This window comes from Triturus cristatus, chromosome 3_1 (assembly GCF_964204655.1).
Source record: "Triturus cristatus chromosome 3_1, aTriCri1.1, whole genome shotgun sequence".
NCBI classification, from domain to species: Eukaryota; Metazoa; Chordata; class Amphibia; order Caudata; family Salamandridae; genus Triturus; species Triturus cristatus.
Window position 1 is genome coordinate 213,308,627 of NC_140583.1, and position 18,354 is coordinate 213,326,980.

The window sequence follows — 18,354 nt, forward strand, 5'->3', positions numbered from 1 at the left end:
TGCTCGCAAGCTTCCGCTTTTCGTCCCTTTCGTGGCCAAGGAAGGGGCGCCCCTGCACGTCCATCTAGCCACAGGCCGCAGAACCAACCTCAACGTGGTCACGGACGTAGATTCCGCCGACGTGGAGCAGGGGGACAGAGAGACGGTCAGCCCACGTCTGCTCCCGCAGCATCTGCCTCAAAGCCTTCCTAGTCCGACCTTTCAGGCCCATTCCACCCCAGTGGGAGGCAGAGTTCGCCATAACCTGCTCCACTGGCATACCATCACGTCAGACCGGTGGGTGCTGCAAATCGTCCGAAGGGGCTACTCCCTCCCCTTCGAGGCGACCCTTCCAGCCATGCCACCGCTGTACCACCGCATGTCGGGGGATGACTTGCAACTTCTGCAGGAGGAATTTACGGCCCTCTTGGCCAAGGGGGCCATCGAGCGCGTTCCTGGCCCAGAAGTAGGTTGGGGTTGTTACTCACACTACTTTCTGGTTCCCAAGAAGGGCAAAAGGGGCCTACGCCCTATCTGGGACCTCAGGAGTGTCAATGCCTTCCTCCAGAAGGAGAAGTTCAACATGCTCACCTTAGCTCAGGTTCTGGCTGCCCTAGACCGTGGAGACTGGATGGTAGCGTTGTACTTGCAGGACGCGCATTTCCACATCCCCGTCCTGCCGGCCCACCGGCGTTACCTGCGGTTCACGGTAGGCCACGAGCACTTTCAGTTTACCGTGCTCCCCTTCGGCCTCACCAGTGCCCCTCTGGTGTTCACGAAAGTGATGGCTGTGGTCGCAGCTCATCTGTGCAGATTAGGGGTTCCAGTCTTCCCCTATCTCGACGACTGGTTATTGAAGGCGGTCTCGCCCCAGGCAGTCGTCTCCCGCCTCCAGACTACGGCCGACCTCCTGCATTTGCTGGGGTTCTCCATCAACGTGCTGAAGTCGCATCTGAGTCCCTCCCATAAGCTTCTTTTCATTGGAGCGGTTCTGGACTCTGCGCTGTTTCGGGTCTATCCTCCAGAACAGCGGGTTCGGGATATTCAGGCTCTGATTCCGATCTTTCAGCCTTTATCCCGAGTTTCGGTCAGGATGGACCTGCGGCTGCTGGGTCTAATGGCCTCCGGCATCCTGCTGGTACATCACGCCAGGTGGCGGATGCGGGCTCCGCAGTGGGACCTGAAGTTCCAGTGTGCCCAACATCGGGGCAACCTGTCCGACCACGTCCTGATCTCGGAGGACATTGCAAGACAGTTGCAGTGGTGGCTCACGGACCGCGATTGGGTCTGTGGCAGATCCCTCTCCCTACCCCAACCGGAGCACGTAGTGGTGACGGATGCGTCCATCCTGGGATGGGGGGCCACATGGGAGAAGCGGAGATCAGAGTCCTCTGGTCTCTGGCGGAGTCCCGGCTCCATATCAACCTATTGGAGCTGCGGGCAATCCGGCTTGCACTGAAGGCATTCCTTCCCTCTGTATGGGGGAGTGGTGTGTAGGTGTTCACGGACAACACCACCGCCATGTGGTATTGCAACAAACAGGGCGGGGTGGGGTCGTGAACCCTTTGTCAGGAGGCTTTGCGCCTCTGGGCATGGCTGGAACATCAGGGCATCACCCTGGTGGTTCAACACCTGGCGGGCTCTCTGAACGCCAGGGTGGCCGAATTCAGCCGCCGGTGCATGATGGAGTACGAATGGCGTCTGAAGTCGGACGTGGCGCAAGGCCTCTTTCAGCGATGGGGAGAGCCTTGGTTAGATCTATTCGCCACCGACGAGAACGCGCAATGTCATCTGTTCTGCGCATAGGAGTTTCCATAGCGGCACTCGCTCTGAGACGCTTTTCGCCGCGAGTGGAGTTGCGGTCTGTTGTACGCCTTTCCGCCTATGTCACTTCTGCCCAGAGTGCTGAAGAAGATCAGGCGTGACCGGGCCCAAGTCATCCTTGTGAGAAGTTGGCCTGATGTATGATGTCACTAGTTCTAGTGTACACCTTATATCAGTCCAAACAACCCTTATGGTGATTGGTTGTAAAGTCAACCTTATAGACCAGCTATCCTAGTGGTAGCATGGACAAGAGCAGTCTTAGGCTAAACTCTGAATGGCATGTGAAGCCAGCTGTGATACCATATATAATCCCTTGAATACCAAATGAAAGGACACCACAACAGTATATATAAAATAAAGTGTATTTATTCTAGTCAAACCCTCAGCACTCTTTATGAGATTTGAGGTAAGTACAACACAATCTTATTTAAGCATACATTAAGTCACATAGGTAAGTAATACAGTTAGGCCCTAGGGGCCACGCAAACCATATACTAAATAAGTGGTATAAGGACCACTGTTCCGGAAATAGAATAGGCCTAGGCCTAGGGAATCTCTGGGGCTACACTACACTACCAACAGTGAGGAAGTGGGAGGCCCACGGGATTCAGGTGCAGAGTGGAAACACTCACGCGTAATGTGTATAGTCGATAGAAATAGTACAGTTCTGAAATAAACAGTTTAAGGACACTTCTGAAGCAGCTAGAGAGTCGAGACTCGGAAACTAGACCCTAGGATAGTCACTACCCTTGTGAGCACCGATGTACCCAAGTTACCTAGCCCACGGGCTGCGGGTGCATAGGTGTGAACTTGCGTCGGGTTTCGTCGTGGACTTCTATGGATGCCTGAAGGAAAGTTGCTGACAGGCAGTCAGTGAAGAGTGTCCGGTGGATCCCAAGGCTGGGATCAAGAAGGAAGGGTACCTGCAAGCAGAAGGGACAGAGTCAAGGTCACTAGCCAGTGACCACGTGGAACCAGGAAGGAACCAGGCGATGTCGTGAAGATTGCAGGTGAAGGGTGAAGCTTGTCGCTGCAGCCACGGGTACCAGGAGGCGTCGAGGACGACCAGGACCAGGAGGCGAGCTGTCCCACGAAGGCTCTTGCTGTCGGCGTCGTCGAAGTCGAACTAGGACTCACCAAGCCTTGGCAAGCGGAACCCACGAAGAACGGAGGACTTGCTTCTGGTGCAGACCAGGAAGCTCTGGGATGCTTCTCTTTTGCAGAGAAGCGGGAGCCAGTCTGGAGGAGCCAAACCAGCAGTGAAGATTTCAAGGTGTGTCGTCACAGAGGCCGCTAGCCAACGGGCCAGCAACCGGACAGACGCGGCTAACAGGAAAATGCAGAAGGGCCCCATGCAGGACTCGTGGAGTGTGGGGGGCTGATCTTTGGTGCAGATGGTGCTTGGGGTTGGGGCTTCTCAATCCCCGGTGCACAACTTCGAGGGTGCCTCAGAAGCTGCGCTGGAAGATACTCGCCACTTTTCCCAGGTAGCCGGTCCCACGTCTCTCGTCGCCTCCACGGATCTCAGCTCCGCTGTGGATGTGGATCAGGGTCGGAGAAGTCTGGAAGTCAAGGCTCTGGTCGGGCTCTGCAGTCGGTCCCTCGTAGAACTTCAGCAAAGCAAAGGGTAGTATCTTGATGGTGCCTGTTTGCACAGGGTAGCCACTCCTTGGCCACAAGGGAGATTCTTCAGTCTTCTTCTTTCGTTGAATGTCGAAGGTCCAGAGTTTCTGTTCAAGTTGCAGGTTCAGGATAATCTAATCTCCTGGGGCCCAGCTACCACTCTTATCCAAATCTGGGGGGCTGGGTTACCTGCTAGGTCACGCCTTATAGGTGGGACCTGGGAGGGGGGTGGTTACACCCCCTTCCCTTTGTCCAGTTTTGCGCCAGGACTGGGGCTGGTGTGCCCCAGCACCGGTTTGAACTGGACTATGCATGGGACACCTTGTGTGCCCCAGGCAGTGTCTCGTTTCATTCATCCCTCCCTGCCCCAACACACTAAGGCCTGTCTGGGGTGGTGCTCGCACCTCCCAAGGCAGGAAACCTATTGTCCAAGCCTCCCTTGCCGGGATCACTCTTAACAGCAGGAGGTCAGACTTGTGTCATGGCAGCAGCATCCATTTTGTGATGCTGGGGCTCTGGTTAACTTTAACCGGGTAAGTAGGTTACAGCATGTCTTCTCCCTCTAGAAGGGAGGGATAATATCCTCATCCCCAGAAATGGGATGGGGGTATTATTCCAAAGTGTTACACACCTTACACGACATGTTTTGATAAAGCCAAACCATAGTTACCCTAACCGTTTAAGATTATAAGGCACTTTAAGAGTATATGGTAGGCTATATCATAGAACAGCTATAAGGACATGGTTCCGAAAGCTGCAGACAGGCTCAGCTCATGCTAGAGCACCATCTCACTTGTTACCAAGCACTCTGCCTCCAGGATTGTTAAGGCCTGCCATAGGAGTGGCTGATAGGTACACATGTGTCTATATGTAAGATAGGTATAGGAATACTACACCTAAGCAAGGAGTGGTTACACGACCTTGCCCCAGCTGAGTGATCAGCCAGTTGTGTCATAATGGAAGGCCAGGCCAGGGGTGGCATAATACATGCTACAGCCCCTGGTAGGCCTAGGGTACACCTATGCCCTGGGTACCTAAGGTACACTGTACAGGGGCCAATAAGGTGACCCTATCCAAATGGGTTATGCACCTAAAGTACATAGGATCAATTTAGAGAGAGAACAGCAGGGCTGTGGGTCTGATTAGCAGGCCCACAGCCACATCTAAGTCGAAAACCAGTAAAGCAAAAGCAAAAAGTGGGGGTGAACATAGAAAGCAGACCCTACTCTCCTACAATCATTGTGGCTCCGGATTGGGCACGAAGATACTGGTATCCCGAGCTACTCAGTCTGTCAATCGATCCCCCGATTCGACTGCCTCTTCAGGAGGACCTTCTGTCGCAGCAGCAGGGGATGGTCCTCCACCCGAACCTGTCCAGCCTCCATCTCCATGCGTGGAGATTGAGCGGCGACAGTTGATGCCATTTGACTTGCCTCCTGAAGTCTGTGATGTCGTTCTGGCAGCCAGGCGTCCCTCCACTAAAACGGTATACGCCTGCAGGTGGAACAAATTTGTTTCATGGTGCACAGCAAAGGCTGTGGATCCCCTTTCCGCCCCACTTTCTGAAGTTCTCCTCTTTCTTCTTTCCTTGGCCCAGCAGGGCTCTGCTCTGGGAACCCTCAAGGGATATCTTTCAGCTGTTTCTGCTTTCTTACGGCTTCCTGGTCAGCCTTCTCTTTTCAAGTCCCCTGTTGTTGCTAGATTCTTTAAAGGCTTTACTCACATGTTTCCTCCTGTCCCTTTTGTAATGCCTCAGTGGGACTTGAACCTGGTGTTAACCTATCTGATGTGCGCTCCTTTTGAGCCACTTCATAATTGTCCTCTTAGTCTACTTTCCTGGTTGCCATCACCTCTGCCAGAAGAGTGAGTGAGCTCCAGGCTCTTTCCTCTAAACCTCCTTTCCTCTCTGTCCATTCTGACAAGGTTGTTCTCAGGACTCGTCCTTCCTTTCTCCCTAAGGTGGTTACTACCTTTCACATCGGCCAGTCTGTTACGTTGCCCACCTTCTTTCCGCCTTCACATCCCTCGAAAGAGGAAGAGAGGCTCCACCGTCTGGACCCAAAACGTGTGCTCTCCTTCTATCTAGACCACACGAAACAGTTCCGGGTGGACGACCAACTCTTCATTGGCTACGTGGGCGCTAAGAAGGGGCGGGCGGTGCACAAGCGAACCATCTCTCGGTGGTTCGTTTTGTGCATTAAGGCCTGTTATTCCTTGGCTAAGAAGGAACTTCCTGTGGGGCTGAGGGCCCATTCCACTCGGGCCACAGCGGCTACTACTGCCCTGGGATGGGGAGTCCTGCTGCAGGACATTTGTCAGGCAGCAACGTGGGCCTCGCTGCACCCGTTTGCCAAGCATTACTGCCTGGACAGCCAAGTCCGGAGAGACTGCTTCTTTGGCCGTTCCGTATCTATTCTAAGGTAAGGAATCTAACTTACATGTTTCTTTCAGATGAACAAGTTACTTACCTTCGGTAACGATATATCTGTAAGAAACATTAGTTAGTTAGATTCCTTACCGCCCCACCCATCCTCCCCGTTCTGCGAACTGATATCTAGGGTTAAGGTCATCCATTTCAGGGTCCTAGATTCATGGCACCAGTTTCGGTTTCTTGGATGGCTCTGCATTCCTGGCGCGGAAAGCGATGTACAAGAACTGACGTCAGCGCGCGAGGGCGGTGTCTAAGTACTCCGATGTCATCCCAGCGATCATGACGATGGACGCGGATCCGCAGACGATACCTAGCGACGCGCAAGGGTATTGCTGACGAAAAATCTTTCCAGATCCAGCCTGACGCCTGGGGATATTCTAAGGTAAGGAATCTAACCAACTAATGTTTATTACAGATATATAGTTACCGAAGGTAAGTAACTTGTTCATCTGGAGCACTCTGCACTGTCGGGAGGGGCCATACCACAACTCCCAGCTCTCCCTTTGTGGCCCGACGTCACTTCCCTCATTTGAGCTGCTGGAGCAGCATAAAGGACACCATGTGGTTCCGCATCGTGGAACGAGTGCGCAGACGCGCCCGGGCCAACATGGGCCCATCCACGCCCGTGGGAACCCAAAGGAGGCTGGACCCCCCCCTCTAACTTACATGCTCCCCAGTTCCAGGACCACCATGGGAAAGAAAAAGCCACAAGCAACTGAGGAGGTAACTGTGACCTCCCTAGATACTTTTCTGGCAACATCGGTGTTCGGAAAAAAAATTACTCTTACAGAAAGGAGACTTTAGTTGCACTCAGGGGTAGGGCAGTTATCTACTCCAGTTGTTTCCCCAACACAGGGGAGGGTAACAAAAACAGATGGGGTTGCTCTTATAGAACTGCCAGTGGTCTCTAAATCACCCACGTAACATTCACAGCCGGCCACTATATATAGAGGGAAACCAATTGACCCTACCTCTGTAAATGGGAAATGTAAAAGAGGCTAATTGCCTTCCAAGTGCCCAGCTAAGAAGATTTGAAAGGTCGCTATGCCAGCGTGTTCCACCTGTATGGATGGCCAGCAACACTCAGACTCTACATTTCCCTTAAATTGGGTCGACCTCTGTGACAATTTTAAACAACTGTTGCAACCATTTGATGCCTACTTAGATTCCATAGATTATATCTTACAAGGTTTATCTCAGACCAAGTTGGTAAAACAAATGCAGCAGATTCTAGTGCTAGTTCAGCGACAAACTATGGTAATCCCCTCTGATGGTTGTACAACATTTAAAAACAATAACTGTGAAACTAAAAATTTATGTTTCAAATGTAAAAATGTAATCCCTTATTGTGTGCTAACTAATTCACCCTCTACTTCTACTGGTCACCCTTGTGCAGTTAATCAGTTGGCTTCCAGAACGGATCATATAGGTGCAGACCATGTAGGTTTGGTTCCCAGGTGCCGCCCACCGCAGGTGACCACACAAGATTCTATGGGTATGGGGCAATCACATGATATATTAAGATTACAGGTTAAGGCAAATCCTCCATCTACTCAGGCCCACAGTGGATCAAACCAACAACATATGAACCTCCCTCCTGCAGCTTGTCCTTATGTTTTAATCTTAGTCAATGTGCCTTTACTTCGTCCAAATCTAAAAGAATCTTCACTTCAGTTGATGGCTAAGGCTCGACACTGGTTGAATCAAAACTCAAATAAAGGTCATTTGATCCAAAATCATCTGTTAATGGCCAGAAGAACGCAGTGGATTGGGTCTGATGTAAAAACAATCAATAAGCACTGCGTTTTTTAAACTTCCATAATGAATTGCTAGGTAGAGACCTATTAGGGAGTTTACCGGTTGCCCCTTCCCACCACTCTGATTTATACAGTTTCTTTGGGCTTTTTTATAGGGCCGTATCAGTATGCAGTCACACTATAAATACTCAGGGCTATCCTTCAGTGAGATCTGGCCATAAGCCTGCACAGGTGGCTTCTGATGCCCTTGTACTATCAAACAGGTACTCATTGTTGGAAGATATGGAGGCTTGCGATTGACGGCTTTCTGATCAAACGGTTTCTGAATTGGTACCTGCAGAAAGGGTTTGGCTGGCTGGCCTAGATTCACTAAACAGCATTATGTCTCCACCAATTGAACCTATTTTATCCCTCTCTCCAGCATTGACGGTGTATCGCTCACAGCAGTCCCATAGTGACATAAAGTTTCTGTCCTGGAACATAGCGGGTTACTAAAATAAAAAAGATAATCAAAATTGGCATAAAGTGTTTACGAATTTGAATAATATCTGCTTCCAGAAATCTTGGGCAGAGCAGCCTCTCTGTTAATGGCTATCCCTCTTATGTTACCCCAGCAGTTCGGTCAGCAGCCGGTAAATCTAAGGAGGGCTTACTTACTCTTATTGCAAACATGATCACCCTAGGAAAGGTGGCCTTTATTAATAACTCGCCCCATTTTTATTGTTGTTATAGCTGAAGACTCTGGGGAAATTGATTTGCTACTGATTAACTTTTATAATCATATTTTTAAGAATCCTACACAGGTGACAGATGAGCTAGGGGGAATATTGGCAATGTTTTAATTTGGGCTGGGGATTTTAATGTACACTGTTGTCTCAAATCGGATCAGCTCGTTGCTTGTTAATTTTATGCATCATAATTATGGAAATATTTTAAACAGCTTTTTATTAACTTGGGATCTACCTATAATAAATGCATGTCACCACATGACTGGTCAACTCCTCCCTACCTTTCAGTGTACTGGAGTTACCTCAACAATTGATTTTACAATTATTCAGGCCAATCATAAGAGTTGTATCAAGGCCTCTAAGGTTGAGTTGGCATAGTTAAGTGGTTATGCTTTTCTTTTTTTTTGTTTTGTTTGGCCTTTCTCTGCTAATTCAAGAAAAAACAGATTTACTCTCAAATGGGATAACATTGATCCAATTCACTTCCTCCTAAAGGTTGTAAAGGAGGTGCTGTTACCTGAGATTGAATCCTGCTCAGATACCAATACTGATAGCCATCAGGTAGTAATATCATTTAATAAAATGTTAACATCTATAAACTCTAATCTTGCACGCCCAGCCATACCAAACACTCCTTCCACGACAAGGTGGTTTGAGACAAATTGCTCGAAATCCTCTAAAGAACTTCATGCAGCTCTTAAAACAAGTCCCAGAAATAAAGATCTAATAAGGAAGCTACAAGCTGACTATAAGAGAGCTAGGATGGTGAGAAAAAAAGAGTTACGAGATGAAGCTTGGGTAACTTTGGGTGGGGCATCGAGGAGTAAAGACAGCAAGGCCTTCAGGAGGGTGGTAAACGCCCTTTTTCTGCAATATCATTGGGGCACCTCTCTTGATACTCATATAGATAAATCCCCCAGGCTCTCTCACTTCCAGAGTAGAGAAGGATAGTGCTACAAAAAAACCGTTGACTCGATGATTGCCCACCAGGGGATGGAATTCTCGTCAGAGGAAATTTAGCTTGCACACTCTCAATCGCCTGCCTCAAAGGCAGCAGGCCGGATGGGGTTCCTCTTGATATTTTTTTTTTTCTACACAAAAAGTTATTAACTCTGCTCTTCACACAAGTTTTTAATGCTGTTTCTAAAGTGGGACCTCCAGTGTCTTGGAAACAATCATTGATCATCCCTATATATAAGAAGGGGCATCCCATGAATCCGGCTAATTATCGTCCAATCTCTCTGCTGGATAGCACTGCAAAATTAATGGGAAGATTGCTCCTAAATAGACTGGAGCAGTGGGCATTCAGTAATAACGTTTTAGCGGAGACTCAATATGGGTTTAGATAGGGGAGGGGTACAATCAACCAAGGACTCAATCTGGCCTTACTTGCAGCAAAGTATGTTTGCGCAAAAAATGGCCAGTTTTATATGGCTTTTGTGTTTTTGTCCGCGGCCTTCAACTGCGTAGACCACTCAAAATTGTGGGTTGTTTTGGAGTCGATGGGCGTGGACAGCTCCATAATTCTTTTTATTAGGGAGCCCTACAGAGAGGCGGGGGCTGTTGTTAGGTTTGGAATACCGGGGAGAATGTACAGAAATATTTAAAATCAGAAAGGGGGTGCGACAGGTGTGTCCTTGCCCCCTTTTTATTCTCCCTGTACACCAACAAATGTAATGAAGTTGTGACTGCACAGTGCATAGATGTTCCATCAGCAGGTGGCTTATCGCTGCCTGCTCTCTTCTGTGCAGATGATGAGGTCCTGATGGCCAGGACACCCCTGGCCCTACAGCGCCTGATCGGCTCTTATTCATTTTTTGTGGCGAAACTGGGTTTGCTTGTTAACAGATCGAAAACATTTGTTATGATAGCGAGACTGGGAAGGAAAAAGTCTATTTCATTTCATCTAGATCGGGGTTCTTTGGAACGAGTAGATTCCTTTATGTATCTAGGCCTCCTCTTTGATCCCAAACTTAACTGGTCCGCTATGTTTGCAAACAGAATCAATTTGGTGCAAAGAAGCTTAGTTGCTCTGTGGAAATTTGCCTCTAAATTGTGCAAAAAATCAGTTGGAGAAATGGTAGAAATGTATCTGATAAAATCCATAACCATAGCCACCTGTGGCGCAGAAATTTGGGGCACAGCTGAAGTGGGTGCTTTGCAGAAAGTGTAGGCTAAGTTGGTTTCAGTTAATCCGGTTTGTTCTAATCTGATTGCCCGCAAAGAACTTGGTCTCCCTTTTATTAATAACGCAATCAAACTAGCCCCACTCCTCTTATGGTTGCGTATATAGAAAAATGGACTCGGTTGGGTTGAATCAAGCTGTAATAAAAGATATAACTAATCTTGACCGAGCCGATAGTATTCCCTGGCTAGTATAAGTCAGGAAGTCTCTCACAGATTTGGGCCTCGCTTTTCTGTACACAACACCCTGCAAATGCTTATCTTTTTCCAAGACTAAGCTGAGAGAGGCTTTTATAAAACAAATGCATGTTAGAAAGATGGCAAGGCAACCAATGCAAAGTCAGTTATATTCTACCGAACTCTGCCCAGAGTGCCCACGGGTCATGATTCATATATCTCCTTTGTTACTAACAACATGCATTGATATCTTTTAAGAAGGATGAGACTAATTTTTTTCCCCTGGTGGCAGGATACCCAGCTCATGAAGATTCATTAAATAATTCGCCATGTCCTTGTGATGGCCTGTCTACTCAAACAATGTCCCATATTTTATTTTTCTGCTTTTATAGAATGGAAAGGAAAAAATGTATCCTCCCTTTGATAGCAAAACTGAGTCTATTTTCTCACACTTCAGCTTTTACAGTTATTAATTCCTTGGAAACCCCTCATATCTGTTTCATGATTGCAAATTTTTATAGTCAGTCCTTCGGACTAGGACAAGTTCTACAGATATGGGTGTTGTTTTATTTGATCATTCGTATTAACCTGTCAATTGCCCAAAAATGAATTGCTGTAAGGTTTTAAATATGTTAACTAGAATTTGATACAGTAAAAGGAAACGTTTACGTTAGGTGGTGCCATCTTAATTGCCTGTTGTAATAACCTCTGTTTATAATGAATAGCTGTTAGTTTTAGCAATGAGGTTACTTGTAAATATTGGGGGGGTTTTTTAAAGGAAAAAAACTAAAGTTATTATCAACTGATTTTAATTATTTTTCGATCAAACTGCACTGAGACAATTATTTGTACTTTTATGCATCCACTAAATTTGAATAAAGTTAGTTTGATTGATTTACTTAACATTATAGCCAGTTCTGGTTCCTTACTTGAGATTATGCTTTGCTTTCACACAAGGCAGTGAGGGCTATACAAGCATTCTTTTTCACTGGCAGCACACACCTAGTAGACTATACCTAATATCAGACTAATTTATATCTGTGCTGTTGTGAAGTGCAGAAGGAGGACTGCTGTATCCAATTAAGAAACAGGAGATGCGAGTGTAAAATACCTTAACATCACCAGAAGGGGCTAGATTAGAAACTTCCAGGATAGTGAATAAAAATGTGCAGGTTGTTAGAAAATCCAGTTCCCTCCCTAGTATGTTTTTATCTAATGTGCACTTGTAGTATGTGGAGCTATATAAAAGCGGAGCTAATATAAAACCATCAAGCTAAAGTGCGTGTGGTATCCATTAGGTTATATAATGGAAGTACAGTTATTGATGTCTACGCTGTTCGTATGAGGTTCATTCATGGGTGGATTAGTGACTGCTTTCTATACGTTGATTAGATATTGGTGTTCAGTGTCTCAACGTGATGGTTACAGGTTTGGATGCCAGTAGGCAGCTTAGCTTATCTTTATTTTTTCAGGATGTATACAAATCCAATTATTAACACAGCCTGTACCCACCTTTGCAGAATATTAGTAGATAAATGGCTAGCAGAAGAGCTAGTTCAGCTTTTGCATATATAGTAGTGTGATTTTAGACTTATTTTACCAAAAATAGTTGAGCTGGCATATCTGATAGTACACATCTTCTTTGACTCGAGAGAGTTAAATACGTTATATCATAAACTGTGGACCCTTACTCGCCATCATTTTTTATTTCTTAAATTTCTCAAATGTTTAATGCAGAAACACTGATCATTAGGCTACTGCAACAGTGCCATAGATTTGTTTCTGTGATAGGCAGAAAGTCCCGGCTGATTTCATATGTTTGTATAAGGAAGCGGGAGATCAGAAACAGACCTCACATTCATTATATACATTCTTTCAATGTAAAATTATCTGTATATGAATTGCAGCTTAGCATTTCTATTGGACTTTCCTACCCTTTGGTGTGGCCCCAAAACTCTTTATCGTTGGCCAGGTAAAATGTTACTCCGGTTGTTGTGTTGATTAGAAGGTCTTAGTTGTTTTGGTAACTCTAATTTGAGTGTTTGAAAATTGTGCCTAATGCCCGAGATGTGCTCCAGACTTAATACAGCAGCATGTAGCAGTGCCCCATTCCTGAAGCCGTATACGAATTATGTGTGATCAATATTCTCCTGAGTTGTTTTTTCAGGTCAGCAAATGGTAATTGAATTAGGATTTGAGTTTGGGACCAGCTAGATCTGCATTGCCTTTCTAAATTATGTGTAACTCTTAAATGATCCTATAAAAGAATGTATGCATACATGTTGCCTGATCCTGGTTACTAAACGTAGCATATTGGGTAAAAAGTACAATGCTTCAGAGAAAGATAATTGAGAAGATGGGGTGATGCAGCAGATGGAGGGTGGGTATGGGAGTTTGGGATTATATTATAACTTCAGATTTACTACATGTAATTTTCACTGCAAAATGAGATGTTTGGCTATGTGTCATAGTGAATATTTATATTGTTACCTCTCTGACTTTTTTTGTTCTTTGCAGTTGCGTTCTCCTTTTGAAGTTGGCTTTAATATGAGACATTAGCTTTAGCGTTGGATGATTATCTTCTTTGACCAAATGTTACAATTTATCTCAGTTTACAGCACACCATTCGCCTGGTGACTTTCGGCTTTCCTTGAAAGAAAATGCTTCACTGCCAAGCACTGAAATCCCAGTGGTTCTCATAGATCCTGTATCTACTACCAATAGTGTAGAGGTGGAGTCATCCCTTTCATCCTGTCATGAGGATAAGGATCTGGCAAGCAATGTACATCTCCTAAGTGAAATGGACCCCTCGGACCTTTCAAGTGCAAGTGGTGCACGCTTGGTAAGAACACTTGGTATTCATTTTAGATATTCACCCGTCTTATGTTGTGCTGTCAGTGTGATTTTGAATGGGTTAGTTGGGGAAGGGCATACTTTAAGACCCTCACTCCTCTAATATGTAACATTGTATTGGAATATCAAAATCAACCAAGTTACTCTCTTCCTCCCTCTTACCTGGTGAAGAACTCTGCTTCTGAGGTAGATACATCTGGAAAAATTAAAAATGTGAAATACAATTATTATTAGTATAGTTAACATATATTTTTTTAAATACCATGTTAACATTCGGGCAAAGGTTATGTGTATGTTGGATTCAAAATAGGATAATTTTTAATGCATGAGCTAGTTTGAAAGTAATGAGGTCTAATTAAGAGATGTTTTAATTTACAGGTACATGTGGGTCGAAATGTTAGGGTAAAAGTTAAGAAGTAATCGGGTCAAGTTCATGGGCTTTTAAATGTTAGCGATGAGGTATCAAAATGCGCACAGCACAAAGTGATCGATTAAAAGAAATAGTATCAGTGGCTTGTTTAGGAATACACCAAAGTTAAATAATTTTTAGTAGGTTTTTGTAGATTCATACAGAGAGGTGGGTCACAGGTGCAGCATCTTATTAAATCCATGTACTTGATAAGGCCTTACTTTCAAAGAAGATAGAAAACCGCAACCAGTAAAGGAAGTTTCAACCAACTCTAAACGGTTTTCAGTAAGTTTGCACAGTATTTGGTGAAGGAGTTTGTGTCTGAGGTTTTAGAGCTTGGATTTTTTAAGATTCGAGGCCTATGACCCAGCACTTGTGTAGTGTAAAAAGCTGTAGGTAGAACTATCCATCTTTAGAGGAGACTTTAGTTCAGGTGAGAATCTAGCAAACTACAGATCATGTCATTATTTTTATTGTGTGCACAGGCATGCCAGTGGGTAACACATTTAATGAATGGTATTTGGGCGTAAACTGTTGTGTGCAACAGGTGTTTGTGGAATTATAGTAAATTGTTTTCTTGGTAGGGATGTGGTGGGAGAGAGTTCCAGAGGGTATAGCCTTGTTGGTGTAGTGATCTTTCCCCAGACAATTTAAGCTTAGGCGTAATTGCTTAGATACGACTTTGGGAAACTATATTTAGGCTTTTAATTGGGGAGTACAGAGTAAAATGTAGGTAAGGTAGACTGGCGATGAGCCATGAATCCCTTTGTGAACCACAAAAAGGGTTTGACCTTTAGTTGACTAGCAGCCAGTTGAGAGATTTTAGAGTTAGGGCATAGTGATAAAAGCGCCGCAGGCCACAGATGAGCCAAGCAGCTGATGAGGACTCAGTTGCTGTAGTTGATGCAATAGAAGGCAACAGATATGGTGATGGAAATCCTCTCTTGAATTTGCAGATGTGGTAGGATTATATGGAGATGGAATAAAACACTTTTGATAACAGCTTTTAAATGAGTGGGGAAGGAGATTCTTGTTAAATTTAGTTCCCATATTTCTGACAGTTAGATGGAGGGCTAAGGGTTGGGAGACAATTAGTGGCCAGAATATCTTGTGACTTAGTATCAAAGAGGACGATCTCGGTTTTAATGCCATTAAGGCATAACCAATTGTTCATCATCTGTGTTTGCACTTTTTTTGTGGCACGGATGACATCAACAAAGAATCAGAGCTTAAATGATTCTCCTGGACCTGCTCGGAATGAGAAAGAATAAAGTGTCTTAACACTTTGGTACCTTAAGAGTACCCTGGTAATGTCACTTTTCCAAGTTCAGCCTTTTTCCCACTACTAGGAGCACAAAAGGATTTGGTTACTGAAACAGTAGCTGATGACAGCAGTGCATGCGCCCAAAATTGTCTCATTCCTGTTTTGTTTCTTTTAAAGTGTTTGTGCTTAATGTGTCGAAAAGAGAGGAAGATCTACACAAGTTGTTGATTTTAAGTCACACACAAGTAGAACATATTAATTTCCAGTTCTTGAATTATTTTTTAACAATGGACAAACCCCAAATTGTAAACAGTACAGAACTCAGAAGTGAACACACCCATTGGTTTTAAGAATTTTCATATATCTAAGGCGATAAACATACTTTTTGTGGCTGCTAAAACAAGGTAGGGTCGGTTTTAAAGCACTAAATGTCAATTACAGGCCCTTGGCTTGAAAAGCCCCTGTATACTTTCTTTCCTTTGATTGGCTGTACCGGTTATGGAGTTGAGGTCAGAAGACTGTGTTGGAGTGAAAGGGCTTGAAAAAGGTTTATCCTTGACATGCCATGGATCACGTACCTCTTCTTATTCCAAAGATGCCTTAAATGACTCTTTTTTCCCATATTAGTATTTCACAGTGCACAACATGGAATATGACTTTTGGTTTATGAAAAAATAACTATTTCCTGGATTACGAGCATCTTGTGGCAATCTGTTTTACAAAGATGCTTAATAAATGTACCGAATTACACACCGATTCTTTTCTAGACTCAGTTGAGATGTCTCCTAGAGGACATAGAGAGAACACGGATAATTACAATGAGGGTGAGGAGTTAATTCATCCCAACGCACCTTGCACAATTGTTATAACCAATGCCATAGAAACTGTCAAATTGGATTCTCCAGGGTAATCTTTTATCTCTAACTTGAAAGGATCCTATAACTCTTTTGCAGGGTTTGAAACTTACAGTTTTGCAATATGGCACTGGGGCTCAATTTATGAACCTTAAAACTAAACTTATTGGCAGTCAATCTTTCCATTGGCTGACACTAGATAGATAGATAATGACTTTATTTCGGATATTTTTCAATCCATAAAAGTACACATCAATAAACAGTTCATATTAAAAAACATCACAATAATGACAAAATCGATCACACAGACATACAATACATAAATTCCATAAAAGAGTGCGAAGGCAAAACAGTACAGGAAAAAAAGTGCATAAGTGCAATGGGCGACTAATAGTTCAGAGGAAGTTACATTTACTCATCTAAACATTTTCTAAATCTTAGTGTCAATTTTAAAAATTCTAACACCTGGAGGACACTATCCGGGTGCAGCAGCTGTAAGTACATAAAGGCAGGTCTAATTTGTTTAAAATTTAATTTCTTTAAAAGGGTAACAAGGTATCTCCTACGGGGATATTCATAAAATGTACATAAAAACATAAAATGTAGCTTATCCTGTGGAGACTTCCCGTCGCAGCCACAGGGAGCTACAGGTTTCTTAAAAATATCTGCCGTGGGTCTAAATAAGAGAAGATGGAAAATGTTAAACCTGAATCGGGTCAGCAAAAATTTCTCATGTGAGGTGAAGGGGCATGTTAGATACTTTTCCATAGAATTGCAAGTACTCGGCATAATATACTTTCTAACATTAGGTTTTAAGAGCTCAACTTCATCTCTTAGGGCAATACATTTCATAGAGAAAACTTTTTTAATTGCTGCTACATCACCCTTGACTATATCCCTCGGTTTATCAAACAAGTTCAGGCAACCAAGTTTCAAAAATTGGGACTTCAGGTATTTAAGCCAAGGTACACACATGGCATGATCAAGTGATATAAGGTCTTCCACTATCAAATGTGTTAAAGGGATTTCATCACTTAACCATAGTTTTACCCAACATAACAGAGGTTTTAAGCTGACAATGTCGGATAAATACTGGCAGCCAAGTTCTTCATGTGCAATTAAGTTCGAGGTACTACATGGGACACATAACAGGCGTTTTAGAAATTTATTTTCAACTATTTGTAATTGTTCGCCATTTATGTAGCCCCATATCTCGCTACCGTATACAGCAGTGGCTATGGATTTAGAGTTGTATAATTTCATCATAGCCACATTTGGTTTATTCCCCAGTTTAGACGCAGTATTGAAGATGGAGGCATTGACTCTAGTCATTTCCCCCTTTTTCTTGGCCAAGTGAGGAGCCCAATTAAGTTTGGTATCAAATAAGATACCTAAATAGGTGAATGTTTGAGTGGTAGGGATCGAGACATCATTCAATTTAAAATTGAACTTCTTCTTTGGTTGTCGGCCAACATGCATAATATAGGATTTTGAGTTGTTGACCTTAAGGTCCCTATCACACATGAAATTATTAAAAACATTCAATAGTGCCTGGAGACCAACTTCTGTTCTGGAAATTAAGACCGCATCGTCAGCATATAAAAGTAGAGGGATACACCTCAGACCAACTCTAGGGCAGTCTGATTTTACCTCTTGTAAGACAGCCTCAAGGTCATTTATATAAAAGTTAAAAAGAAAAGGGGCCAAAATACACCCCTGACGTACTCCTTTATTGATACTAAAACTTCCTGTAGTTTCCCCGGTCGATGAAAACCTCACGTTAGCTCTTGTGTCGTTGTGCAGGTCCGCAAGGAACTCCACAATCCCCTTATCAATACCCTTATCCTTCATGGTCTGCCACAGCCTCCCCCTGTTGACACAGTCGAAGGCAGAGGACAGATCCATGAAGGCAAGGTGAATTGTTCCTTTATACACAACAGTATATTTATTCAATATAAGAAACAAATTAAGACATTGAGTTATAGTTGAACGCCCTTCACAAAAACCATATTGAGAGGTCGACAAAATATTGTTTTCGTTCGTCCAGCTTGTTAGGCGTTGGAGTATAACTCTCCCCATTATCTTCACCATTGAATCAATTAACGAGATTGGGCGATAACACAAAGCACTACCCCTGTCTCCTTTCTTAAAGACCGGAACTATTGTTGAGAGACCCCAAGTCTCCGGGCAACCCAATGTGGCTGCTGCATTAAAAACAGCAGTCAGAATGGGAGCCCAAAAGTCCGGATCAGATTTATAAAGATCAGGTGG

At 44.3% G+C, this 18,354-nt stretch overlaps 1 protein-coding gene across 3 annotated transcripts in view; it reads left to right on the plus strand.

The window, feature by feature from the left end:
• Nucleotides 1-18,354, plus strand: part of SCAPER (S-phase cyclin A associated protein in the ER) — a 3,109,515-nt gene that overhangs the window by 915,902 nt on the left and 2,175,259 nt on the right. For all 3 annotated transcript variants that reach the window (XM_085643688.1, XM_085643687.1, XM_085643686.1), the window contains exon 10: nucleotides 13,315-13,545. In XM_085643688.1, coding sequence (XP_085499814.1) covers nucleotides 13,315-13,545 — 231 coding nt within the window. The remainder of the gene's footprint in view (nucleotides 1-13,314; nucleotides 13,546-18,354) is intronic.